The 22,411-nt window shown below is 46.0% G+C and overlaps 6 protein-coding genes across 13 annotated transcripts; 2 read left to right on the forward strand and 4 right to left on the reverse strand.

Annotated features, from left to right (window-relative positions):
* Window positions 1-5,310: 5,310 nt before the first annotated feature.
* Window positions 5,311-6,300, reverse strand: LOC9644055 (uncharacterized protein YuxK). Its single transcript, XM_024689522.1, has 4 exons — window positions 6,212-6,300; window positions 5,993-6,148; window positions 5,753-5,920; window positions 5,311-5,688 (listed from the first exon to the last, which is right to left on the reverse strand). The coding sequence occupies exons 1-4, from the start codon at window positions 6,264-6,266 to the stop codon at window positions 5,444-5,446; spliced, it is 624 nt and encodes a 207-aa protein (XP_024545290.1). The 5' UTR covers window positions 6,267-6,300; the 3' UTR covers window positions 5,311-5,443.
* Window positions 6,301-6,302: 2 nt separating this feature from the next.
* Window positions 6,303-8,854, forward strand: LOC9644377 (coiled-coil domain-containing protein 12). Of its 6 annotated transcripts, XM_002984291.2 has the most exons (9): window positions 6,303-6,507; window positions 6,568-6,700; window positions 6,754-6,868; window positions 6,920-7,146; window positions 7,201-7,286; window positions 7,358-7,883; window positions 7,951-8,249; window positions 8,323-8,414; window positions 8,508-8,816. In XM_002984291.2, exons 1-4 carry the CDS (start codon window positions 6,341-6,343, stop codon window positions 6,964-6,966), a joined length of 462 nt encoding a protein of 153 aa, XP_002984337.1. In that variant the 5' UTR covers window positions 6,303-6,340; the 3' UTR covers window positions 6,967-7,146; window positions 7,201-7,286; window positions 7,358-7,883; window positions 7,951-8,249; window positions 8,323-8,414; window positions 8,508-8,816. The 6 variants fall into 6 exon arrangements, with proteins under 6 accessions (XP_002984337.1, XP_024545285.1, XP_024545286.1 ...); XM_024689517.1 differs by lacking the exons at window positions 6,303-6,507; window positions 6,568-6,700; window positions 6,754-6,868; window positions 6,920-7,146; window positions 7,201-7,286 and having other exon boundaries at window positions 7,771-7,883; window positions 7,951-8,123; window positions 8,169-8,249; window positions 8,508-8,851; XM_024689518.1 differs by lacking the exons at window positions 6,303-6,507; window positions 6,568-6,700; window positions 6,754-6,868; window positions 6,920-7,146; window positions 7,201-7,286 and having other exon boundaries at window positions 7,771-7,883; window positions 7,951-8,123; window positions 8,186-8,249; window positions 8,318-8,414; window positions 8,508-8,851.
* A 41-nt stretch (window positions 8,855-8,895) lies between these two features.
* Window positions 8,896-10,665, forward strand: LOC9644050 (probable ADP-ribosylation factor GTPase-activating protein AGD6). Its single transcript, XM_002984292.2, has 3 exons — window positions 8,896-9,795; window positions 9,842-9,931; window positions 10,005-10,665. Exons 1-3 carry the CDS (start codon window positions 9,043-9,045, stop codon window positions 10,530-10,532), a joined length of 1,371 nt encoding a protein of 456 aa, XP_002984338.1. The 5' UTR covers window positions 8,896-9,042; the 3' UTR covers window positions 10,533-10,665.
* On the reverse strand, window positions 10,592-13,662 carry LOC9644051 (protein PHR1-LIKE 1). 3 transcript variants are annotated; one of them, XM_002984408.2, is made up of 9 exons: window positions 13,094-13,147; window positions 12,980-13,020; window positions 11,824-12,656; window positions 11,572-11,758; window positions 11,429-11,505; window positions 11,328-11,370; window positions 11,217-11,271; window positions 11,076-11,136; window positions 10,592-11,007 (listed from the first exon to the last, which is right to left on the reverse strand). In XM_002984408.2, the coding sequence occupies exons 3-9, from the start codon at window positions 12,094-12,096 to the stop codon at window positions 10,675-10,677; spliced, it is 1,029 nt and encodes a 342-aa protein (XP_002984454.2). In that variant the 5' UTR covers window positions 12,097-12,656; window positions 12,980-13,020; window positions 13,094-13,147; the 3' UTR covers window positions 10,592-10,674. The 3 variants fall into 3 exon arrangements, 1 of the variants encoding a protein (XP_002984454.2); XR_002994152.1 differs by lacking the exons at window positions 10,592-11,007; window positions 11,076-11,136; window positions 11,217-11,271; ... (1 more) ...; window positions 11,429-11,505; window positions 11,572-11,758 and having other exon boundaries at window positions 12,265-12,656; window positions 13,094-13,662; XR_002994153.1 differs by lacking the exons at window positions 10,592-11,007; window positions 11,076-11,136; window positions 11,217-11,271; ... (2 more) ...; window positions 11,572-11,758; window positions 12,980-13,020 and having other exon boundaries at window positions 12,265-12,656; window positions 13,094-13,662.
* LOC9644379 (cysteine--tRNA ligase, cytoplasmic) lies at window positions 13,663-17,254 on the reverse strand. Its single transcript, XM_024689506.1, has 20 exons — window positions 16,905-17,254; window positions 16,755-16,852; window positions 16,572-16,697; window positions 16,403-16,522; window positions 16,139-16,347; window positions 16,017-16,091; window positions 15,860-15,955; window positions 15,684-15,810; window positions 15,512-15,639; window positions 15,388-15,454; window positions 15,246-15,335; window positions 15,127-15,195; window positions 14,984-15,079; window positions 14,854-14,931; window positions 14,706-14,801; window positions 14,578-14,656; window positions 14,388-14,521; window positions 14,141-14,335; window positions 13,949-14,092; window positions 13,663-13,882 (listed from the first exon to the last, which is right to left on the reverse strand). The coding sequence occupies exons 1-20, from the start codon at window positions 17,182-17,184 to the stop codon at window positions 13,745-13,747; spliced, it is 2,445 nt and encodes an 814-aa protein (XP_024545274.1). The 5' UTR covers window positions 17,185-17,254; the 3' UTR covers window positions 13,663-13,744.
* Window positions 17,255-17,558: 304 nt separating this feature from the next.
* On the reverse strand, window positions 17,559-19,640 carry LOC9644380 (probable inactive ATP-dependent zinc metalloprotease FTSHI 3, chloroplastic). Its single transcript, XM_024689507.1, has 4 exons — window positions 18,605-19,640; window positions 18,227-18,550; window positions 17,858-18,158; window positions 17,559-17,789 (listed from the first exon to the last, which is right to left on the reverse strand). Exons 1-4 carry the CDS (start codon window positions 19,598-19,600, stop codon window positions 17,620-17,622), a joined length of 1,791 nt encoding a protein of 596 aa, XP_024545275.1. The 5' UTR covers window positions 19,601-19,640; the 3' UTR covers window positions 17,559-17,619.
* Between the last annotated feature and the right edge of the window lie 2,771 nt (window positions 19,641-22,411).

Consider the following 22,411-nt stretch of genomic DNA (forward strand, 5'->3'; position numbering starts at 1 on the left):
GCGCGAATAAGTTAGTGACCCCTCCATCTTTCTTTCGAGAGTATCATCAAGGGGTTCACTCGGCACCGGTTCATCCAGTGTTTACTTTCCAAGCTCATTTTTATAACAAGAGGTCTCCTATTCTTCTCTCCGTGTTGGTTGATACAGGTTCGAGTTTATCTTCTATTGCTCGACCTGTTGCCACACGTTATTGTCTACACTTGCGTCGTGCGGCAGATCCAGTTTTCATTCTTTATGGCAACGGCCATACACATGCATGTGCATGAGATGAGGTGGACCTAGTTGTGCGTGTGGGCGATCTCGAGCTTGAGTTGCAGTCGTTGCGGGTGGTGCCGAGTCAAGCTTTTGACCTCATTCTTGGTATGGATTGGTTGCAGCGCAATCATGCCAAATGTGACTTTGAGGCTTCTCCCCCTTGTCTCATACTTCCTTATGTTTCATCCATTCCTCTCACTTCCGTACTTCTTCGTCCCTCTATTTCTACCTCTGTTTCTATTACTTTTGTTTCCCCACTATTTCCTCCTATGTTTCCATCTTGTTCTGCTCTTCCCTTTTCCGATCCCTCCGAAGATCTTTGTGTTGCAGCTGTTGATCGGCTCATGAAGGAGTATTCTGATCTCTTTGAATTTGACCTGTCTTCTGGGGCCAAGATTGCCACACATCATCCGATTCTAACCGAGGATGCTCGTCCAATCAAGGTTCCTGTTCGTCGTCGGTCACCCAAGGAGATCAAGATTTTACGTGCAAACGTCAAGGAGATGTTGGAGAAGGGTGTTATTCGGAAGTCACGGAGTCCTTGGGCATGTGAACCTCATCTTGTGACGAAGCCTGATGGAAGTATTCGTTTCTACATCAACTATCGTCCGTTAAATGAAGTGACAATCCCGGATGTGTACCCTCTTCCTCACACGGCTGATCTCTTGGATCGTCTAGGGTGAAGTCGTTGGTTCACCAAGCTCGATCTTGCTTCTGGGTACTGGCAAGTACCGATGGCCGAAGAAGATATTCCTAAGACTGCTTTTCATACACCATTTGGTTTGTACGAGTTCTTGGTGATGCCGTTTGGTTTGAACAATGCTCCAGCAACTTTCCAGCGGATGATGGACGAGGTTCTTTGTGATATGCCAGAGGTGACTGCTGACTTCATTGATGATGTCTTGATTCAATCGGAGGGCAGAGGTGAACTACTCCACGACAGAGAAGGAGTGTTTAGCGGCAGTTTGGGGTTTTGAGAAACTTCATGCATATCTACATGGTTCTCGGACGTTACTTGAAGGTGACCATGCTGCCGTTATTTCGTTATTGAAGTGGAAGAACCTGGTTGGTCGTACTGCTCGGTAGGCTTTAAAACTTTAGATATATGATTTTGATGTTGTTCATCGCCCAGGGAGTTCTATGGTTGATACTGATGCCCTTTCTCGAGCTCCTCTTCCTTCTCCACTTTCTTCTCATGTTTCTGATGAGCCTGTTGTTCCAGCATCTATGGATTCTCTAGACGAGGATTCAGTGTCGTCGGCGGTTACTATACTTGATGTTCAGTGTCTACAAGGCGTAGAGCAAGATCTACTTTCTCTTGATGAGGTTCACGAGGCTCAAAAGATTGAGCCGTGGATTCGAAGGCTTCGAGATGCATTTGAGGATCCTGCATCACTTGCTAATGACTTGCCTTTCCGGCATTTACATTCTCAATATCGCCTTGAGGATAGCCTTCTTTATTTTGTGGGGACGGATCCTGATGATCATTTACGACTGGTGGTGCCTTCTATCTTTATTCCACGGTTTCTCCATGCCTACCATGATTCTCCTGTTCTAGGTGGCCATATGGGACATCGTCGTGTGACCGAGAAGCTGCACAGGTATTTTTATTGGCCAGAGATGCGATGTGATGTTATCCGGTATGTGCGTAGCTGCGTTTGGTGCCAAGCTCATAATACTCCCCCTTGTGCTGCGGAAGGACGGTTGGAGTCAATTGCAGTTCCCCGTTCGTTTGAGTTGGTGGCGTTTGATCTTATGGGACCTTTTCCACGATCGACTGTTGGCAATAAGTATGTTATTATTGCTTCTGACTACTTGACTTGTTGGGTGGAAGTTGGTGCTCTTGCTAGCGCCTCTGCAACTGTTGTTGGATACTTTCTCCTCAATCGAGTGGTGTTCCAATATTCTTGTCTAGAGCGGATTCTTTCGGATAATGGTCCTGCATTTATGGCTGAGGTATTTCATGTTTTGACGTCTCGATTGGGGATACGCCACACTTTACGAGTGCTTATCATCCACAATCAGACGGTCTGGTGGAATGGCTCGTTCGGACATTCAAAGGGATGATTGCGAAGTATGTGAACTTTCAGCATTCGGATTGGGATGATTATTTGCCGTCTCTTCGGTATGCCTATGTCACAGGGGTGCAGAGTTCTGTTGGTGCTTCACCATATAAACTTCTATATGGTCATGATCCAATATTACCAATGGAGCTGGGTTTACCTTCGCAATTGCCACGAGCTCTTGATGCTAGGTCATGGGATCAATATTTGACGAGCATTCTTCCACTTGTCCAAGCAGAGTTTACCGAACACTTAGGCCGCGTACAAGTGAAACCACAATAGCGCTACAACTCCCATCATCGTCCACCTGCAGAGTATAAAGTGGATGATTTGGTGTTAGTTCGTTTTCCCCATCTTACGGTACGTGGTTTATCTAAGGGGCTCCTTGCACAGTGGAAAGGACCATATCAGGTGTTGCGGCAAGTTGGACCGCAAGTTTATAAGGTTCGGCATGACGTTCAGCAGGCTGATCCTTCGGAGATTGTGCATGTGCAACGGTTGAAACGATTCATACAAAGGGATCAGGAGTAGTTAATGCAGTCTACAAATCTGCCAATGCCTCCTCCTGACGTTCCTCCAGATCCCGGCCCATCTACAAGAGAACCCTGATAGCCTTCCATTATTCCGAGAGGAGGGGATGATGTGAGGGCCAAGTGTACGGTTACGATGCCGTATACTAATATTAGCGTAGTGGGATTTTGGTAGCCGTCGGATTGGTTTCAATCCGGACCACTCGCTCCTGTATATAAGCTAGGGTTTTTGGGCTAATTGATATGCACATTTCTGTATTCCTGTTCCATATTCCATGCACTCACAATAGGTTTTAAAATATTATTATATATTTCATTTATATTTTAATTAAAACTATTAAACTAATAATCCTCATGGCCTTATGAAATTCACCACCAGCTAGCTTTCTATAGCCACTGACTGCTTTAGCAGCAGCAACATAGTTAGCTGTTGTGATAAAAAATGTCAACCATAAAATGTCAAACTTGGAAGAAGATAAAAACACTACTTAATATACCTCCTCCTTAAAACCTTTGCATTTTGTTTGTAACTAGCAAAAGAAATGTCAAGTGAATTTAAAAACAAAATTATGGGTGTAAAGATAAATCAGATTTGATAGAATATATTAGGATTATATCTAAACTCTTGAAAAATATTAAATATTTAAATGTTAAGCAACAAATTATTATCTATTTTGTATATGCATTAGAAATTCTTGTAGTTAATTACACTATCTAATACATATGATGAAGTATCTCCTTCAAGCCAAATTCCCATGTCATAATGCACTACAAAATCATTTGATAGAGTTCCAAAATCAATCCAATCAATATACCATCCAGCATGAGACCCCGTATTATCATGTGATATTATCATTCTACATATTTTATCATATTCTGAAAAATATTACCTTGAACGTCAAACACATCTGTATTACAATGTTCAAAATCATCATAATTTTTATGGTCTAAATTCCGGTAAGTTAAAGTGACTCCAGATAATAAAGTAAATATAATGTCCACATTTGCATCAGTACCCTCTAACCACACACATCCAGTTTTTATTACAATTTTATATTTACACTAAACAAAAATATTAAGCTTAAAAAAATTATAATAAAATTTATTTACCTGTTGTCCTATAGTAAACTCTACATAAAGAGTAAGATAAACAATCAATAAAGCAATGAGTTTCATTATCAAACTTTAAGCTATTTTAGCTTTTGTTCTCTGTAACTTATAAATAACACTTTAAAAAAACTATACATTGTTTTGACCACCGTAAAAAGTTTTATAAGAATTAACTAGCTAATTTTTTTTATCACTACACAATAAGATAAAACTTATATAAACTTATCTAAATACTATTAACCATAAACCATTTGTCCACATATACGACAACATGGTGAATCCAGCATGATAAACCTCTTCAAACAACTTGGAGTTGGGACTTGTCCGTGTCTACATGAAGCTCAATGCCTGGCCAAGAACACCACCTTTCTCGACCTTAGTATGGGCAAGCTCTGTCGTTGAAAAATGACCCAATCTACTTATGTGCAACTCACTCCTGATCCTGAGAGCCGGTGCCCGAGCCTCGGTGCCAGTGCCCAAAGCTCGGGAGATGTGTCGGAGCTCCGGGCGCCTGAGTGTCTTGCTTGAGTCGCTGATCAATACAAATAAAAAATTTAGAAAATTTTCTAGCAAAAAATTTGAATTATCTTGAAAAGGTTGACAAAAGTTCAGTTACAAACTGTAGATACCGTTTTAAATTTGTCAAGTAGAAAATCTCGTGATGTTCACAAGATTGTTGCAAATTAACCATACCAACACTGGAAGTTAAGGGTGATCTCATGCTTCTGTCGCTACTAGGGTGTTAAGCACGTCTGGTTTAGCTCAATACTGAAGCATCTCTGGCACTGCTGTGGTGAATTAGTGATTTTTAAAGTACACTACTATGTTGAAGAAAACTCGAGAGTTCGAATGCGGTTGGTTTTCGTCATTTTGTATGTGCAGTTTGGAAGGTTTGTGTGTGGCACACCAAGGAGGTAGGCGAGTTTCTCATATCTCCCAACCAGGAAGCCGTGCGAGACCCCTTTGCGGTCGTCTACAGAGGAAGCACAGGATGGAATGCGGATCCATCAGCTGCTGGAGGAGTTTATCCCGCATCTAGCACAACTTCCATGTCGACAGCGTTGGAACCACGTCCTTCAGGCCTAAAGGCAAACGATGCTGGAATCCTCTAAGCACCTTCGAGAAAGGTTGGCCACCTTCGTCCCACTCTTCTTCAAAACCGACAGGGGTAGCTGCTACAGCTTCTGAATGCAACCGGCACAGATGTTCAAGCAGCACGTCCTTCGCAAGCTTGCCGAAAGGAAAGCTCGTGTTGAAAGGTGGAGAAGTGACTCGTCTTTTTGGTTCTCCTCCAGAAGAGGCCAATTTCGTTTGTTATGACGGCCCAGCAAGCGATCGCATTCGACAACACGTCCAAAAGATTCCCATGTAGATTTCACTCTCTTGCAAGCAAAGAAATGAGACAAGCGTAAGTTTCTCCATTGCCTGCCGTCTGTAACCTTAAAGCCTCTCCTGCCTCTTCTGGGAAGTTTGACCAGATAACTCTCAGCCCGTGGATTGATGATCATCGATGTCCTGGTTTTCTCGCAGCTCCATGAGCTCGTCCCTGTCGACAAACCTGTGGAGGACTTCGTCCGAAGGGACGATGCACTTGTCGGAGCGTCCAAACCAGCGGTAGCGATGTTTGGCGACGTAGTCATAGGCGGCGTCTCGGAGTGGAGCTGGGATCACGAGGAAGGAACTGAGTGCTGAGTATGGAAATGGAAGGTAGGACGCGACTCTCAATGCCGCTGCAAGCAACGCAAGGGGCTGATCAATCGAACGAAAAGAAAAGTTTTGTAGCTGTAAACTTGCCTGAGGATCCGGAAGAGCAAACACCCGGCCCTTCCACAAAGATGAACCTCCGGAGGACGTCCTCGCGTCCAACTCCGCAAGCGATGAGATATGGCTCCGCGGCCTTGGATTGCACGGAGCAAAAGCTGATGCATTCGTCTTTGTCCTTGTCAATCACCCATTTCACTCCTGGGACGATCGAGGAAGCAAAACAAAAAATCTTAGAAGAGAGAGTTACGCGAAATTAGTTTTTTTTTTTACCGGCATTGCAGAGATGGCAGACCCCGTCATAGATGATCACGCGAGGAATCAAGAGAAAAGGGGCGACGGGAGTAAATTTCACATTCGTTAAGGCCTGCCGCGGCTCGGATGGTGCTGTGAAAGGTATTGTCGAAAGGTACCTTCTCGATTCTTTAGCTGCAAAAACGCGATCAAGGCGACGCGAGTGCCTACATTCTAGAAATCATGGATCGATCACACCTTGCGATGCGATTGGCGAGGCCAGGCTCCCGAAGCACGCCAAGACGCGCTGCATTCTTCTTCCAAATCATTCATGCGCAAGAGCCCTAGCCCTAGACACAGGGGGTTTAACAAATATTTCTAGGGCAAATGGCAGAGAGCGTGGAGCAAAGGCGCGAGCGGCTGCGTGCGCTGCGCGAGGCTGTGGAGCTCGGCGGCGCTGGGGATGAGGATGCGCCTGGAGTGGAAGCCGCCGATGGCGATGGCGAGCAAGAGGTCGATGCGAATGGCAAAGAAAATTTACAAGAGGAGAAAGCGTAAGTCTCGATCGCAGGGGTTATTGTGTGTTTATTCTTTACGTTTTCTCGTGCTTGTAGAGATCTTCCCCCTATAAGGTTTCGGAATTATTTGCCGCGCGACGAGGAGCTCCAAAAGCTGAAAAGAGAACCTCCTGTTCTTCCCAAATTCGAGGATCCCGTTGCCGTGCCTACTGATACAAGCAATGCAGAGGTATGGAAGAATTTTTTTTCTTTCTCTAGGCTGCAACTCTTTCTTTTATTCAGGATCCCATGCTTAGCATCGCTCCAAAGAAGGCCAACTGGGACTTGCGTAGAGACGCTACGAAGAAGCTGGAGAAACTGGAGAAACGAACAACGCGTGCTATAATCGAACTCATGGGTAAGTCATTCTAAGCTTCTTCGTTCTTGAAACTTATCTTGCTTTGAGCAGCCGGAGAGAAAGAAAACCGGAAGAAACTAGGCTATGAACAAGACTAAGCTTCTCTTCGCTTTTTTGTTCTCCTAGAAGGAACTGTATTTGTACAACTCTGAAGGCTAATCTCTTTTTTACTTCGACTACAAAATTGAATCACTGGGACTAGTTTTCTCATCTTTTCTTGGAGCTGAGGTACAAGCATACTCCGACTGCTGTCAACGAGGCCGACGCCGCCAAAATCGGTAACCCGTAATCTGCTAATGCAAGCTCTCTCTTTCTCAACTTTCTTCTTGCAGCCTCAAGCTCCGTTCGAAGCCGCGAAGTGCTAGCGTCGCTCTGCTCCAAGGTGTCCGTCAGCTCGACTATTCTCTCCCTCATTCGGGTAACTTCCTCTTTTGCATGCTTTGATGCCTCCGCAGACGTGGTACTAAGCCTTCTCACTTGAACTTCCAGGGCCTTTTTGTTATCTCCGACTGCAAAGAGCTGGGTCTCGAGCTTTGATATCTGGAGCTGTTTCTGCTTGAGCGCTTCGACCACCCTGCACACGGAGTTCCTCAGGGTGGCGTAATCCTTTTCAAGCGTAGTGCCACTTTTTTGAGCCTGACTTATCTGCCCGACAAAGAGAGGAAGTGCCGTGGCCGCGAACTCTGGATCACCACTGTTATCACCAGCGTCATCGGCTGCCATGGTTCTCACGTCCTTGTTGAGCTTGGAGAGCATTTCAGCGAGCTGGAGCTCCTGAGTTTCCAGCTCCTGGCACTGCTTCTGAGTCGAGGCCAGGGCGGTCTCAAGCTTTCTATTGTGCTCCTTGACGACGTCGCCTTCTTCTCGCAACACGTCCAGCATGCTGGTGGCGTTTATGATCTCCTGCTTTGCTGCTGCCACGGCCTCCGTTAACCTTTGCAGCTCTTCCTCGACGATCTCCTTGGTGAACTCGGGATGGAAGTGCTCGTCCCCGGTAGCATGAACCTCGCTGGAAGTAAGTTGCTCTAACTCTCTGCTCAGGCCATCGATCTTACTAATCACATCCGCCATTGCATTTTCAGCGTCCTCGGCTCTCTGCAAAACACTCGACAAGTCCCGGTTATTCCGATCCTTCTCGACATGAAGCTGCTGCTTGAGCTGGTCCTGGACCTCAGAAGCCTTGATGCTCACTACCTGAAAGCGCCCACCGAGCTGCTGGATCTCCCGCTCCAGCGCCTCGTTCTTCAAGTCCATGGTATGCAACTCGTCCTCGAGCTCGTCAATCTTGACAACGTAGTAGTGCCTCTCGGCGTGCAGCATGGACATCTCCTTCATCAGCGACTCGTTGAGCTGCGAGAGATTCGACGCCTCATGGGTGGCGGTGAGCTTTGTAGTGTTCTTTTGCACAGATTTCCTTGGCGGGCTCTGATGGTTTTTCTTGCTGTCTAGCGCAGGAGAGCGCGGCGAGGACGACATATCTGACGAGATGTATCCTTCGTCGACATAGAAACTTCCCTGTTGGCGAACCATTGTGTCAGTCATCTTGGTAAGATCTCTCACTCTCTCTCTCTCGCTTCCCCTTTTTTTTCTACGACTTCCAGGCAGCGAGATTGACGCAGTGACTCTGTGTTTCCTACAGGCTATCATCGAGAGTTCTTACCACCGAGATGAGTGCTTTGCGAGAGAGACAAGCCTCCGAGCAAAGCGAAGAGCCGGATCGAATGGAGGAATCCTTGGAGAGGCTGAGAGAACTAAAGGGGAAGAGGGGATTGATCGAGGAGACGAGGCAGCCACAGTCCGAGCAAGGCGAAGAAAGCGATAGAAGAAATGGAGTCTTTTTGGAAGAGAACTCGCGGGGTGCCATGCCATGCCCACCCGTTCATGCCTCCAAAAAATTGAATTCCACGTCATTACCGCGTGGGGTTGACGTGGAGATGACGCTACTGGCCACGTCGGCATGACTAGATGCTAAAAAAGGGAAAGATTCTATTATAAATTCGCAGCTAGGGCAAGCGATCTGGATGGACGAAATTCTGGATCTGGAGCAGCGATCGCCGACCGCAAGGAGCCACAGCGTAAGGCTTTGCTCCTCTGGGATTCCCGCAGCTCGGATCTACGCGGCTCGGCGGAGGAGCTGATCGTTCGATCCATCCAGGGTTTCGATCGGCGCAGCGATGGCGTCGCGGCAAGTAGCGGCCAAGTTCCGGGAGCTCCAGTCGCAGCCCGGGAACAAGACGTGCGTGGATTGCTCGCAGAAGAATCCACAGTGGGCGTCGGTGTCTTACGGCGTCTTCATGTGTCTCGAGTGCTCGGGCAAGCACAGGGGGCTGGGCGTCCACATCAGCTTCGTGAGATCCGTGTCCATGGATTCCTGGTCCGAGATCCAGCTCCGGAAGATGGAGGCCGGGGGCAACGACGCGCTCAATCGCTTCCTGGCCGAGTATGGCATCCCCAAGGAGACCGAGATTGTGGCCAAGTATAACAGCCGGGCCGCGGAGGTCTACAGGGAGAAAATCCAGGCGCTGGCAGAGGGGAGATCGTGGAATGCTCCGCCAGTGGTGAAGGAAACTCTCAAGAGCTCTTCTTCCACGAATGGAGCTTCCAAGGGATGGGACGAGTGGGACGATGGTGGTCGAGATGGTATGAGGAGAAACCAGAGCGCGGAGTCTTTCTCTGGCAAGGCTCCCGGTGGACCTCCTCGGTCGCGCTCCTCGGATGGATTGTATAGCCAGGAGCAGCTCTCGGCGTCGGCGGCTGGGAAAGACGCGTTTTTTGCGAGGAGGCAAGCCGAGAATGCTTCTCGGCCCGAGGGATTGCCTCCTGCGCAGGGAGGGAAGTATGTGGGATTTGGATCCGGTGGAAATCGTCCGCCACCTCCACCGCCTGCGAATGACGTGCTCAAGGACACCATGTCTATTGTTTCTCAGGTAAAAAATGTTTGCTGTTATCTCGGCTAAGCTCGTGGATTTCCAGGGATTTAGCAAGTTATCAGTCGTAGCGTCTTCGGCAGCTCAGTCGGCTGCGGTGGCGGCGTCTACGGTCACCAAAGATCTTTCCAGTAAGGTATGTTGTGTTTGGAGATTTGTCTCTCTCACTCTCTCTCTTATACAATCGATGTGTTTTGATTTTTTTGTAGGTGAAAGATGGAGGATACGACCAGAAAATGAACGAGACTGTTTCGGTGGTGAGTGCGAAGACCACCGAGATTGGGCATAAAACGTGGGGCCTGATGAAGGGAGTCATGGCTATGGCTTCCAAGACAGTGGAGAACTACACAAAAGAGGAGGCTGTTCGGCTGTACAACGTTGACGATCCTCACGCGAACAAAGGCTACCAGAAGTTTAGCTCCTCGAGAAGCAACTGGGACGATTGGGACAACGAGAAAGCTGCCGCGAACAACGGTAATCCGGACGGGAACAAGAGCAGCGCTAAGAACAGCAATAGTAGCAAAGGGTGGGACGACTGGGATGATGATAACAATCGCAGGCACCAGGAGCAGGCTAGCAAAGCAAATGGCTCGCAAAACTCTACCTTTCAATCGGTGGATCTTCACGAGTCGTGGACCGGCTGGGACGTCGACAAGGATGACGACGATGCGGTTTCGAGCAGGAGCAAGAACTCTGGGAAGTGGAACGATTTGGATTGGGACAGTGGATTCAAGTGACACACGACACGAATTCTTCGCGAATAAAACTCTTCGAGAGAAAACGAAGATCACCGAGGTGAAAAGAAGAATTTTTATGTACTCTGGATTGATTGCCGCGAAAGAAAATCTATGGCTACTATGTTACACGAAAGCTGGTTTTTCAGTGTGAGACCACTGAGCTCTCGCTCGCTCCAGGTTGTGATAGTTTGAGCCGTCTTTTGGGTGAGACAGTCGCGTTGTTACACGTAACTTCGCTCGTTTCTTCCGTGTGATCTTCCTCGTGATCCAGTGGCCTTTTCGTCTTTGGCACTGCGAGGCGTGGATTCGCCGCCGCCTCGGCAACGACTTCGTCGCGTTTGGAAGAACAAGTGGCCTCTGGTTCTCCCTTGTCCTCGCTTTGAATGCTCTTGGTTTGTGTGTGTTTGAGCTTGAGCTCGCCGTCGTGCATTAGCTGGAGGCGAGCTTCGATCTGGAGCTGGAGCTGGCGTTGGATCTGTGAGGAAAACACACGCAAGCATGTGAAATCCATCCAGGGAAAAAAAAAGGAAGAGCAATAAAAACCTCTATGGTTTCGTGAAGTCGCCGCTGGACTTCCATTTGCAGTCGGAGGTTTTCCGTCACCCTGCGATACCAGAAGTTGTGATTCTCCAAGAAAACTGAGCGAGCGAGAGAAAAGAAAAACGAGAGTGGAAGATCACTTACGCTGTGGTTTCGGCCAACTTGTTCAATGTGAGCTTCTTCTTCTCGGGCTTGGGAGCTGTGACACCAAAGAGATGATATAAAACACGGAATGGGGAATGGAAACAAGCTCACCTCCTTCGGGGTCCTCAGGGATTTGCTTGTTAAGTCGATACTTCTGTAGGTAAGAACACAACGCTTAATCGTCACACTCTATGCTGCATTGCTACTTTCACCTGGAGATGGCTCTTGACGTGGTAAATGGTGATCTCCGGCACCGCCATGACGCTAAGAACCGACTTTGGGGTAGCAGCTGCAAGAGCGATCGATCGATCAAATCCAAAAAAAAACGAGCAAGAACATCCAAAAACTTGCTTACTTTCGGGGCCGCCGAGGAGAGCCACAGCCTCCACGAATCGCTGGTGAAGCTCCGGCGTCCACCGCAAGCGCTGCTTGAGATTCGGAGAGATTCCACTCCCACCCGAGCTGCTGCTATTGCTGGGAGTAGCGCTCCCGGAATTGTCCCGGACCTGGACAAACTGTGGCACCACCACCCCTTTCTTGCTCTACCAAACCAAAATAACCAACAATTATCTCCTCAATTCTTGGAAGAACACAACAAGAAACTCACGGATGATTCCTCGCCATCGCCGCCGCCGTCGCTGGGATTGAGCAAGCTGGTCCATCCCTCCTGCGCCCACTCCACCTCGTTCTTCATCAACCCGTTCCCACCGCCTCCCTGCTCTTGCGGCGAGCAAAGCATCATCTCCAGCGCCGCGCTAAACTCGGCATCGTCCATCCTGCCGCTGCCCTGATCCTGGCAGGGCGCCACCGCCGCCGCCGCCGCCGCCGCATTGCCGTGGTCAGGTGAGCTGGGCCGCGAGGATCCATGGATCAAGAGCATCTGTGCCGCCGCGCCCTCTCGCCCATATAAGGCGAGGCGCAAATTCTTTGCCCTGGATCAAAAGCTCACTCCTTCCTCACTCATGATTTTTTCTCCTTCTTTTCTCTTTTTTTTGGCGATAAAAAGTGTCAGGGAATCTCAAGGAATGTGACACAGCGTCGTGTTTTCTAGCGAGAAAATGGCCCCCAAATTCTTTTAATTGCTTTTTCTCTAATATCTTCTCTGAATGCTTTCTCGGCAACTTGGCGCGACACAAAGTACCAATGCGTGTGTCAATCCAACCACTTCCGTATGAATCGTTGCTATCATCAAGAATTATAAGCTTGCGCGCGTCGACAAAACAGCCACGGAAGCAGTTTTAATCTTTGGCCCGCCATATTTTACGTCTTTGTGCTTTGTTATCACGACAATAACATATTGTCACACATTGTCCATCTGGTATTACAGCACTTTCTTGCACGCTTCCAACTCATCATGTTTCCATCCTCAAAGACATTAGAATTTACAAATCCTTGATCAAAGACAAGGAGAAAAATACCGTATCACCTTTGCGTTCCTTCCTGCAGTTGAATATCTTGGGTTAGAATCGGAAAAAGAAACATGAAAAGAAAACATCCGGCTAATGGCATCAGCGATCAAAGAGAAACTTCAGGAGAATTTCAGGTGAATCATCGAAATATAGACATCAGTTGCCAAAGCACGACGGAAAACGAAAAATTATAGCAACAAAAAGGTGGCATCAGCAAACCATATGGTATAGCTTCACAGTGATGTCAGCTGAATCATCGAAATCTTACCATCACTTGCCACAGACCAAAAAAGCAAAGAAACAAAAAAATCCAACAGTGCCACAAACAACAACGAGAGAAGGACGAAAGCTTACAGTCAAGAACGCTCACGCAGAAGAAACAAAGAAACGATCCTCTGGAAAAATCAAGACAAGCGAGAAAGAAAGTAAGCAACCAAAGAACAACTTAAGAAGATCAAAAGAACGAACCAGGTTAGAGAGCGAGGACGAGGAAAAGATCAAACTTTCCCCACGCTACCATCACTTGTCTACTTCGTGCTTCACTGCTACTCCCATGGATCTGGCAGTCCCCATGATCGACCGGCAAATCCCCTCCAGCGGCTTGTCCTTGCAGTTGGCATCCGTCTTCTTGATCTTGGCGATCTCGTAGATGTGCTTGTAGGTGACAGTCCCCACCGATTCGTGCCCCGGCTTGTGAGCCCCAATCTCCAGCCCCGCGGCCTTCTTCAAGAAGTAGCTCGTCTTGGGCGACTTGAGCACGAAATCAAACGTACTATCCTTGTACGCGGTGATGAGCACCGACATTGGGACGTCGGCCCGGATGTGCTGCGTCCGCGCATTGAAATCCTTGCAAAACGCCATGATGTTCAGCCGATGCTGCCCCAGCGCCGGCCCGACGGGAGGCCCCGGCTTCGCCTGCCCCGCATTCACTGTCAGCCGGATGTGCGCTGCGAATTCCTTGGCGGCGGCCTTCGCCGCCTTCGCCATAGCTGCCAAGAACCCTAAACCTATAAACCCTATGCCCGAATTAAACCCTAGGATTTAACTCCAATGCTTTATTTTGACCGTACTTGCTCGAATATTATTGTCGTACGCTTGGCCGTACGATTATAGAAAATTTTATGCGAGGGACTGGATTCTCTTGTCCAGCTCCTCCACTTCCTTTCGTATTCTGTCTAGATAGTGAGGATCAGTGGCCAGTTTTGCCTGGAGCTTCGCGTGGTCGTCCATGAGGCGCTTGTAAGTTTTGTCCGCGTCCTGGATCGATCAAGCACGGCTGATTCATTCGAGGAAAGAAAGAAAAGAAGAAAGAACGCGACGAACCTTTCTAGCGGCTTTGGACAGCTCCTTCCCCTCCGCGTTGTGTGTGGGAATTCCTTGCGTGTCAAACTGGCTGTATTTCTCGCTGAGCTTTCTAAAGTACTCGGATGGGTCTCGTGCTGCATCCAGCTTTTCCAGTTCTTTCACCTGTGTAAGGTTGAGTCAGAACAAAAAATACAAAGGAAAACTAGCAACCTTCTGTTCTTTCTTTGTCTGACACTTCTTTCTTTCTGCGTCTGCTGAGGCTCTGAGTTTTGCCTCCCTCTCTCTTTTCAATACTTCGGCATCCTTAAGCTCCCATGAGAAACCTCCATCTTTATCCATCAGGCTCACACCTAGATCGACAAGGACACGGTCCCGAAGATCGTCAGAGAGCTCCATGATTCTTTCCTGTCATTCGCCATAAAGCTTTAGCCACCAAGGTAGAAAATTAAAAACTTACATTGGCCTTCCCAGCGTCACGGACATCTGCCCTGTATTGGCACAGCGTGTCGATCAACTGATCAAGGGTAGGCCCATTTTTCTCTCCTAAAGACGCTTGAGCTTGTGATGCGAAGGCATCAGATTCATATAAACCTGGACATGATGTGAATAAAGTTAGAAAATTCTTAGACAGTTAAGAGTCAGCTCACCAAAAACTTGTAACGTTTTCTTGATATAGCTCGCCACCTTCTTCAGCAGTACAGGACTCGGGCTGCTGGAATCGAATTTCTAAGAGTACCAAAACACACGTCAATCTCTACTGGGAGCTTTTACTTACGGACTGATTCAAGTAGGAGTGGACTCCACCGACGAGGTCGGAGAGACTTTTAAGAGCCCTGGCCGTGTTGAAATTGTCTTCTAAATGGCTTCTGACCTGTGCACTGTAAATTAGAGGAAAGAGGGAAGTCTTTTATCCAAGAGCTTACTTCCAGTTCAGTTTCGCGCCGCAATGTTTCTAGTGTTTTTTCATTGTCTCCAAAATTTCCTGGCAGCATCTCATCGGTCTGCACATATGAATTGTAATGCGATTACACTTAGATGCCAACATGAATTTACCTCCTTGACGATATCTCTGACTTCTCTGAACAAGTTGTCAAACTGTTTCTCCTTTTGTGCAGCTTCACTCATCGCTGACGCACTGAAATCCATCGGCTAGGAAAGAAGAGTCTCAGTAATAAACTTGTATATGACAAAACTACCTTATCCCACTGATGGAGAAGGAAAAGAAGTCGAAGCTGACTAGAAGAATAATGTAGTTCTTCCAGTGCCTGCACCATGTTATTAATAAAAATTAGAAAGACAAGACATAAAGCCTCACCTGTCTGATCGTAGTGAAATTCTTCAAAGACTTGGACATTTTTAGTCCGTTCACTGAGAGGTGACCGCTGTGAAAGAAGTAATTCACCCACTGCACAAATAAAGACAATGAAAATCCTATACCTTTACCACGAGACGCGTACCTGTGAGCAACTATGGTAAGCTTCAGCCTGAGCTAGTTCATTGTCATGGTGCGGAAATTTCAAATCACTGAGAGATAAAAATGCGTGAGCTTATAAGTCTCAAGCCTCTGGAATGAATACTTACGCTCCACCTGAGTGGATATCAATGATCTCCCCAATAACGTCACTGGCCATAGCCGAGCACTCGATGTGCCAACCAGGACGGCCAGGTCCCCATGGGGAATCCCAGAAAGGCTCCCCAACTTTGCTTTCCTGCAAACGAATTTGTCACGTGGTGCTCTAAACTCATAGCGTACCTTCCATAACGCGAAGTCGTTATTGTTTTTCTTGTTTCTGGTTTTGAAGTTCGTTTCGCTCTCAGAAGCCAGACCAACACATCCTACAGCTGCCGGATTAAGCTTTCCATAAGTGTGCTTTGTGTTACTGAGAAAAGGCAGGTTAGAAACCGCACAAGAAAAGTTGAGAAGCTTACAATGCTTCGGTATCGAAGTATACGCTGCCATCGACTTCATAAGCATATCCATTTGCGATGATAGTTTCGACATATTTTACAATCTTCGAAATGTAGCTGCAGTTGAAAAGGTTTTACCAAAAAGAAAATTAGCAGAGAGAAAAATTTGAGAACTTACTCCGTGACTCTGGTGATAACATCTGGCGGTTTAACCCCAAGACTCTTCATGTCCTCAAAGAATTCTTTCTCGTATCTGTACATCCCAACTTTCAGAACCTCTCACACCTCAATTACATGTACCTTGATGCATGAGCGCGATATATCCCATGATCTGTAACAGTGTGACCGAGATCATCGTCCAATTTCGAAGCCAAAAAGTCGTCAGCATTGTCGCCAAGCAAGTGACTGATGCCATCGTCTCCCATTAAGCCAGCTTTGTCTCGTTTAAGTTTGAAAGCCTCTTCAGCCTGTCGAACCTTCTCAAGCTTAAGCTCCTCCTGCTTTGCTTTCTGCCCAACACAAACAGAAGCTAGTCGGAAAAATAACACATCCGAATCACTGTACCTCTTCAAGTTCTTTCTTCTGCGACGCCTTCGCCTTTGCAAACTCATCCTTTGCACTTGCCAGACTCTTCCCTTGTTTTTCATTCTCCGTATCAAACGCCTTTGTAAGGTCTCGTATAACCTGAAAGCTCCGCGGTAAGCAACACAAACTAGACAAGAAAACGCAGTACCTCTGAGGGATCTTTAACTCTCTCCAAGTACATTCTCAGTAGATGGTCCCGACGAGCTCGCTTGATGATCTTATCATCCACATCAGTAACGTTCATCACATAGAAAACATCGTAGCCAAAAAAATCCTGGCCGGAGAAATGAGAGTAAACCAGCTCGTGGCAAGCTCAAAGAAAGAAATATACCTCGAGAATTCTCCTCAAGATATCAAATGTCACATAGTTCCTGGCGTGGCCGATATGGGAAGAATCATAGACAGTCGGTCCACATATATACCAAGTCACTGGAAGTAGCAATGCTGGAGAAATCGAGGAAAGCAAAGGAAACATCCTCACCTCGTTTGGATCCATCGCTCGTCGCGAACGGCACCTTGTGGCCGCACAGCGTGTTGTTGACGATCAATCCCTGAGGAGGAGGAGCTGGAGGCGATGGCGGGATCCATCCTCCTTTGGCGCCATTGGCGCTCTGCGCAGCCATAGCCGTAGCGTCAAACCCTAATTCCCTCACGGCCAAACGCCGGAAGGAAGAAAGGCAAAAATTTCTCATGGGGTAGGCAGCGCTGCCTCGATTCGATCCAAATCGCCATAATTTGAAGGTTTCGATGGAAGCAAGCATTCTAAGTGGAAGATCCGAGAGTAAGACTGGATCATCGTGCGGCAACGATAAACCCTAGCTCGAGAACCCTAATTTGATAAAAGGAAAATTAGGGCTTTGGAAAAAGGTGACGAGGTGGACTATATAAGTGAGGGGGTTGGGGTAAGGTTTTTCCAGTCCAAGGCAAATGGAGAGGAAGAGCGCTCCAACTTTTGACGTTGTTGAGCCTCCGCCGGGGCTCAGGATCAAATGCCCGCGCGATCCCTCGCTTTTTGATCCGGATGCGTTGATAGATCGATGTGAGGATGCTTTGGATGAGATATCTGAGATTCTCGAAATACTATTCAAGAATTTGGAGTTTCGAGATAGAGGACTCAAGCGTTGTTCTAAAGGAAAACAACAAATGAAACCTTTTTGTTTGAAGGGTGATAAAAAATAATATAACCTTGGCTTTCTTTACATTGTGTTGCTTTGAACGTAGCGTTCTTCCTTTCCGCCTCTCACGCTCTGGACAAGAGCGCACACCTTCCTCTCAAAATCGCTCAAAAAGTTTGGTTCTTGGCCAATTCCATACTTCGATCGATCGACCGCTTCTCTGAAGTTGTCGAGATTGACAGCAGATTGTCCTGGAACCAGTGTCACAAAAAAATGTTGGAAATGATCAAAAGAGAAGGACCAGTGATTTTCTCGTTACCTCGTCGAGCGGCCAAGAGCGCTGCTTCGTTCACCACGTTTGCCAAGTCGGCACCAACAAAGCCCGGCGTGATGCTCGCTACAAATCTCTGGAGCTCTTCCGGATCGCCTTCTACACGAACGCCCCTCATATGAACAGCGAGAACTTGTCTCCGGCCATCCAAGTCGGGCTCCCTCACGAAAACTTTCCTGGAGAATCGCCCCGCTCGACACAGCGCTGGATCCAGCGCCTCGGCTCGGTTTGTAGCTGCGAGGACGAGCACTCCAGTCCCGGATTCGAAGCCATCCATCTCAGTCAGGAGCTGCGAATAAAGGACGACGAGCTCGCTCACTCAAGAGAGAAAAGAAACTTAGAAGATTTTTGTTCTACCTGGTTGAGAGTTTGGTCCCGCTCATCGTTGAAACCACGTCCTCTTTGTCCTCCGACAGCATCGAGCTCATCAATGAAGATCACCGACGGTGCGTGCTTCCGAGCCACGGTGAAAAGCTCTCGTATGCGCGCTGCTCCTCGTCCCACGAACATCTCCACAAACTCGCTCGCCGAGGCCGCAAAGAATGGAACTCCGGCCTCTCCCGCGAGTGCCCGAGCGAGAAGCGTCTTCCCAGTTCCTGGAGGCCCGATAAGCAGCACTCCTTTTGGAAACTTGGCACCTAAGCTCCGGAAGTTCGAGGCTCCTCTCAAACAAGACACTATCTGGAAGAAAAGAAAAACCATGAGAGGAAGACGAAGTTTCTTTCGCAAACTTACCTCGAGAAGCTCGGCTTTCGCAGTGTCAACTCCAGCAACATCCTCAAACTTGACGCTCTGGATGTTCTTCCTTCGTTTCTTGGACATGTCGGCCTTGCCAGTGATCTGCCGGTGCATCAACCACATCAGTGGAGTGAGCGGGATCCACAAAGTGAGGAGAGTGCCGATGACCGAGGCAGCAACCGAGCTGAATGATCGAGGAGCCGAGCTATACTCAACGTTGCCAGCTCCATTTCTCAGCAATCCCAGCAAGTAGCTCTCGTCGTGCCGGATCTTCCTCGTACAAAACTGCCAAGTTTTCTCTCCTGTGCCTTTGCCTCTGCCAGAAGAAGAAGAAGAAGAAGAAGAAGCACTCTTCACGCTCGAAGTAGCTATGGTGTTTGCTTCTTCTCCGGATCCCACTTTCTCGGCTTCCACTTTCTCGGCAACCATGTTGAAAAAGATTTGAGATGAGCCCTCCTCGAACAAAACGCTCTGGACACGCTGAGCTTCCAGTGATTGAATGAGAGTCGAGTAAGAAACGCTGGTCGGAGCAGTAGCAGCCGAGAGCTGGACCAAAAAACTCCCGGCCGTGAAGAGGCATGCTACAAATCCTCCGCCCAAAATACCCCTCCAGTTCTTCCTCAAAGCTCTCGAGAATCTCGCGGCCGAGAACCACAAAAAGAGCCTCTTAACCGACCTCCGCCATAGCCGCATTCTAACTCGTAGAACTCGAAGCCATGGCTTTCTTGTTGCCTGGATTTCTCTCTTCCCGTCATTGCTGCTGCTGCTGCTACTGTTCCTGCCGATTACCGCTAGAGGTCTTCTTCCAAAGTTGTGCTCGCTTTGATACGAGGAACACCTCAAGCTTAACCGGCATCTCTTTTCGCCTCCACCGCCGCTAGCCCTACTACTGTGAAGCCATAGCCGCGCTCTATGGAAACTATCCGAGCTCGAGGTAGTGAAAAGTGTACCTGTGGTGGAGACCTTGTGGAATCCATAGCACGCAGCATTCATTCCGGCTCTCGCTACCTAGAAGGTAGGGCATTTGGTAAGATAAAACTCTTTCACAGCAATAAGAGTTGCTTAATAGTGGTCAAACAGCCACTTGCCGGTTCGCGGTCAAAGGATGGAATGAAAGACGATGTGGATGACTTTGGTCTTGTGAAGTCGGCTGAGAGATCCCAGCCAGGTACAAGGGTGACTGGCCGCGCGAGCCATAGCAGGTGTCAAAAGCTTAGGTCGATCTGGTGGCCACAATGGGGGATGGCAAAACAAGATGAGCTTCACTTCAGCAGGGTAATTTAAATTCTTTTGACAGATCCTGAGCTCTGGCATTAGCCAGATTGTAGAAAAACTTGCTGCAAGCCCAAACTACTCCAACTCTTTGTGAGAATGTTCTCAAAATTCTAAGTTCCTTGTATTTTTATGTCCAACTGTGAGATGAAAATCTGTTTTAAAATCCTTTTCTAAGCAAATGCTAACAAAACTTAAGGACGGAGGCTTTTGCCAGCATAGTTATGATTGCAAGATATTACAAAGCTTTGAAGTTGACTTATGTCTAATTGCTTAAACTTACAAAATACATGTTTCCATGCTATCTACTATGCAGTCAGTCCCTGCTTTCCTATCATTTGTGTTAAAAGGAAGTGAGCTAGAGTGATTTAAGATGGAAGGGAGTGATCAAAAGAAAAGAAGTGTTGGAACCAAGAAACTAGAATTAACTGGCGATTTCGGTCTTACAGTTTTTTTTAGTGTTAACCATCAGTTTAGCGCATCTAAGGTCTATTTAGTGTTAACAAAATTTAGCACATATTTGCCATTATTGATAATATTTTACATTTTGAGTGAAAATTGACACAAGTAATAAAATAAAAAGTATATAAATCAATACATGTTTCATAATTTTTAATATAGACTGCTATATAAAACATTATATAATAAAAGAGTTTTGTATTGTGAATGTTTGGAATATGGAAAGGGAATACAGAAATATGCATATCAATTAGCCCAAAAAACACTAACTTATATACAAGAGCGAGTGGTCTAGATTGAAACCAATCCAATGGCTACCAAAATCCCACTATGCTAATATTAGTATACGGCATCGTATCCGTACACTTAGCCCTCACATCATCCCCCCCTCTCGGAATAATGAAAGACCATCAGGGTTCTCTTGTAGATGGGCTGGGATTTAGAAGAATGTCAGGAGGAGGCATCAGCGGATCTGTAGGTGGTATTAACTGCTCTTAATCCCTTTGTATGAAACATTTCAACCACTGCACATATACAATCTTTGGAGGATCGGCCTGCTGGACGTTATGCCAAACTTCATAAACTTGTGGTCCAACTTGCCGCAACACCCGATATGGTTCTTTCCACTGTGCAAGAAGCCCTTTAGATAAACCACGTATCGTAAGATGGGGAAAATGGATTAACACCAAATCATTCACTTTGTACTCCGCAGGTGCACGATGACATCATCCCAAGAATAATATATGGCAATCACCATGAACTGATCAAACCAATAGTACACATCATCCCTAAGATTCCCACGAAAGAACTCCAGCTGAACGCGAGGATTAGCACCAACAACAAAAGGAGTTGGACCACGTGCCGTGAATACCACTATCAATTGAGTTTGGTTGTTCAATTGCAAGCACATAGCATCAAGCAATTGGACCAATTGCTAATCTAAAGTCAAAGGAGGAGATTGTTGATTTGCCATGAAAATGGACGAAGAAAGAGCAAAAGAAGATAAACAACAAAAAACAAGAAGGAAATGGGAAATCTAGACAATGCAAAAAGCTAGATCTAAACCAAAATCCTGAAAAGGAAGAACAAAAGAAAGGAAATGGAAAAAACTAGATCTAAACGATGCAAAAGCTAAATTTAAACCAAAATCCCAAATTTAAACACTCCTCAGGGACAATCAAAGGTGCCCCTCATCTCCATCAATATAAGTGCTTGGAATATAGAAAGAGAATATAGAAATGTGCATATCAATTAGCCCAAAAAAACCCTAACTTGTATATAGGAGCGAACGGTCCGGATTGAAACCAATCCGACGGCTACAAAAATCCCACTACACTAATATTAGTATACGGCATCATAGCTGTACACTTGGCCCTCACAGTATGTTATTATAAAATAATATTTTATAAAATTTTTTGACTAAACTTATATAAATTTTTTATTCTAACTTTTTTTATATTATTTATTTATTTCTTGTGAAACTTTTATGTTGGCTCACTGCTAGTTTCACATTATTTTATTAAAGCATTTCTATAGTACATGTTTTAGGCAAAAGTTATGATTAATTAAATACTGTTATAATATATTTTTTGTAGGGAGAAAAATAGAAAAAAAAATTGGAAAAGTCTTCTCCACTTAGAAAAAAAAACTTCATAATAATACTACTATGAGGAAAAAGTACTTTATTGCTTCTTTTTTTTCACACTTACCTAATCTATATTAACTTTATATATTTAGTTATAAATAATATTTTTATTTTTATCAGTTAAAAAAACTTAAATACTCAAAAATTAATAAAGGAAAAGTTATATAAATTAATCATTAAAATTGTTTTTAAAAAAGTAAAATATGGCAAGAAAATTAATAGCAGAATAAAAATAATATTTAAAGTCAATCAACCTATTATTTAAACTAGAAAAAAATATTCCATTCATAATCTTGAATAAAACAGGTTTTTATATAAAAAAAATTAACTAATTTATTAGCTATATTATGTTTAAAATTATTTATTAACTAACCATTTGAATTGTTTTAGATGGAAATACTTAACAATAAAAATATTTTTAGTAGCAA

This window comes from Selaginella moellendorffii, unplaced genomic scaffold, assembly GCF_000143415.4.
Source record: "Selaginella moellendorffii unplaced genomic scaffold, v1.0 SELMOscaffold_62, whole genome shotgun sequence".
Taxonomy (NCBI): Eukaryota; Viridiplantae; Streptophyta; class Lycopodiopsida; order Selaginellales; family Selaginellaceae; genus Selaginella; species Selaginella moellendorffii.

Coding starts and splice junctions, on each gene's coding strand:
- LOC9644380 (XM_024689507.1), bottom strand. CDS start 19,600: ATGAATGCTGCGTGCTATGGATTCCACAAGGTCTCCACCACAGGTACA. Junction 18,551..18,604: donor CGAAAGCCGAGCTTCTCGAG/GTAAGTTTGCGA, acceptor CTTTTCTTCCAG/ATAGTGTCTTGTTTGAGAGG. Junction 17,790..17,857: donor GCTCTTGGCCGCTCGACGAG/GTAACGAGAAAA, acceptor CACTGGTTCCAG/GACAATCTGCTGTCAATCTC.
- LOC9644051 (XM_002984408.2), bottom strand. CDS start 12,096: ATGCTCTTGATCCATGGATCCTCGCGGCCCAGCTCACCTGACCACGGC. Junction 11,506..11,571: donor TCTCCTCGGCGGCCCCGAAA/GTAAGCAAGTTT, acceptor TCGCTCTTGCAG/CTGCTACCCCAAAGTCGGTT. Junction 11,137..11,216: donor AAGTTGGCCGAAACCACAGC/GTAAGTGATCTT, acceptor CTGGTATCGCAG/GGTGACGGAAAACCTCCGAC.
- LOC9644377 (XM_024689516.1), top strand. CDS start 8,009: ATGAAGCTGCTGCTTGAGCTGGTCCTGGACCTCAGAAGCCTTGATGCT. Junction 8,250..8,317: donor TCGACGCCTCATGGGTGGCG/GTGAGCTTTGTA, acceptor CTTGCTGTCTAG/CGCAGGAGAGCGCGGCGAGG. Junction 8,415..8,507: donor CCATTGTGTCAGTCATCTTG/GTAAGATCTCTC, acceptor TGTTTCCTACAG/GCTATCATCGAGAGTTCTTA.
- LOC9644379 (XM_024689506.1), bottom strand. CDS start 17,184: ATGCTTGCTTCCATCGAAACCTTCAAATTATGGCGATTTGGATCGAAT. Junction 16,853..16,904: donor GAGCGATGGATCCAAACGAG/GTGAGGATGTTT, acceptor TGCTACTTCCAG/TGACTTGGTATATATGTGGA. Junction 14,093..14,140: donor AGACAAAGAAAGAACAGAAG/GTTGCTAGTTTT, acceptor AACCTTACACAG/GTGAAAGAACTGGAAAAGCT.
- LOC9644055 (XM_024689522.1), bottom strand. CDS start 6,266: ATGCAGCGCGTCTTGGCGTGCTTCGGGAGCCTGGCCTCGCCAATCGCA. Junction 5,921..5,992: donor CTGCCATCTCTGCAATGCCG/GTAAAAAAAAAA, acceptor CGATCGTCCCAG/GAGTGAAATGGGTGATTGAC. Junction 5,689..5,752: donor TTGCTCTTCCGGATCCTCAG/GCAAGTTTACAG, acceptor CGTTGCTTGCAG/CGGCATTGAGAGTCGCGTCC.
- LOC9644050 (XM_002984292.2), top strand. CDS start 9,043: ATGGCGTCGCGGCAAGTAGCGGCCAAGTTCCGGGAGCTCCAGTCGCAG. Junction 9,796..9,841: donor CCATGTCTATTGTTTCTCAG/GTAAAAAATGTT, acceptor GTGGATTTCCAG/GGATTTAGCAAGTTATCAGT. Junction 9,932..10,004: donor CCAAAGATCTTTCCAGTAAG/GTATGTTGTGTT, acceptor ATTTTTTTGTAG/GTGAAAGATGGAGGATACGA.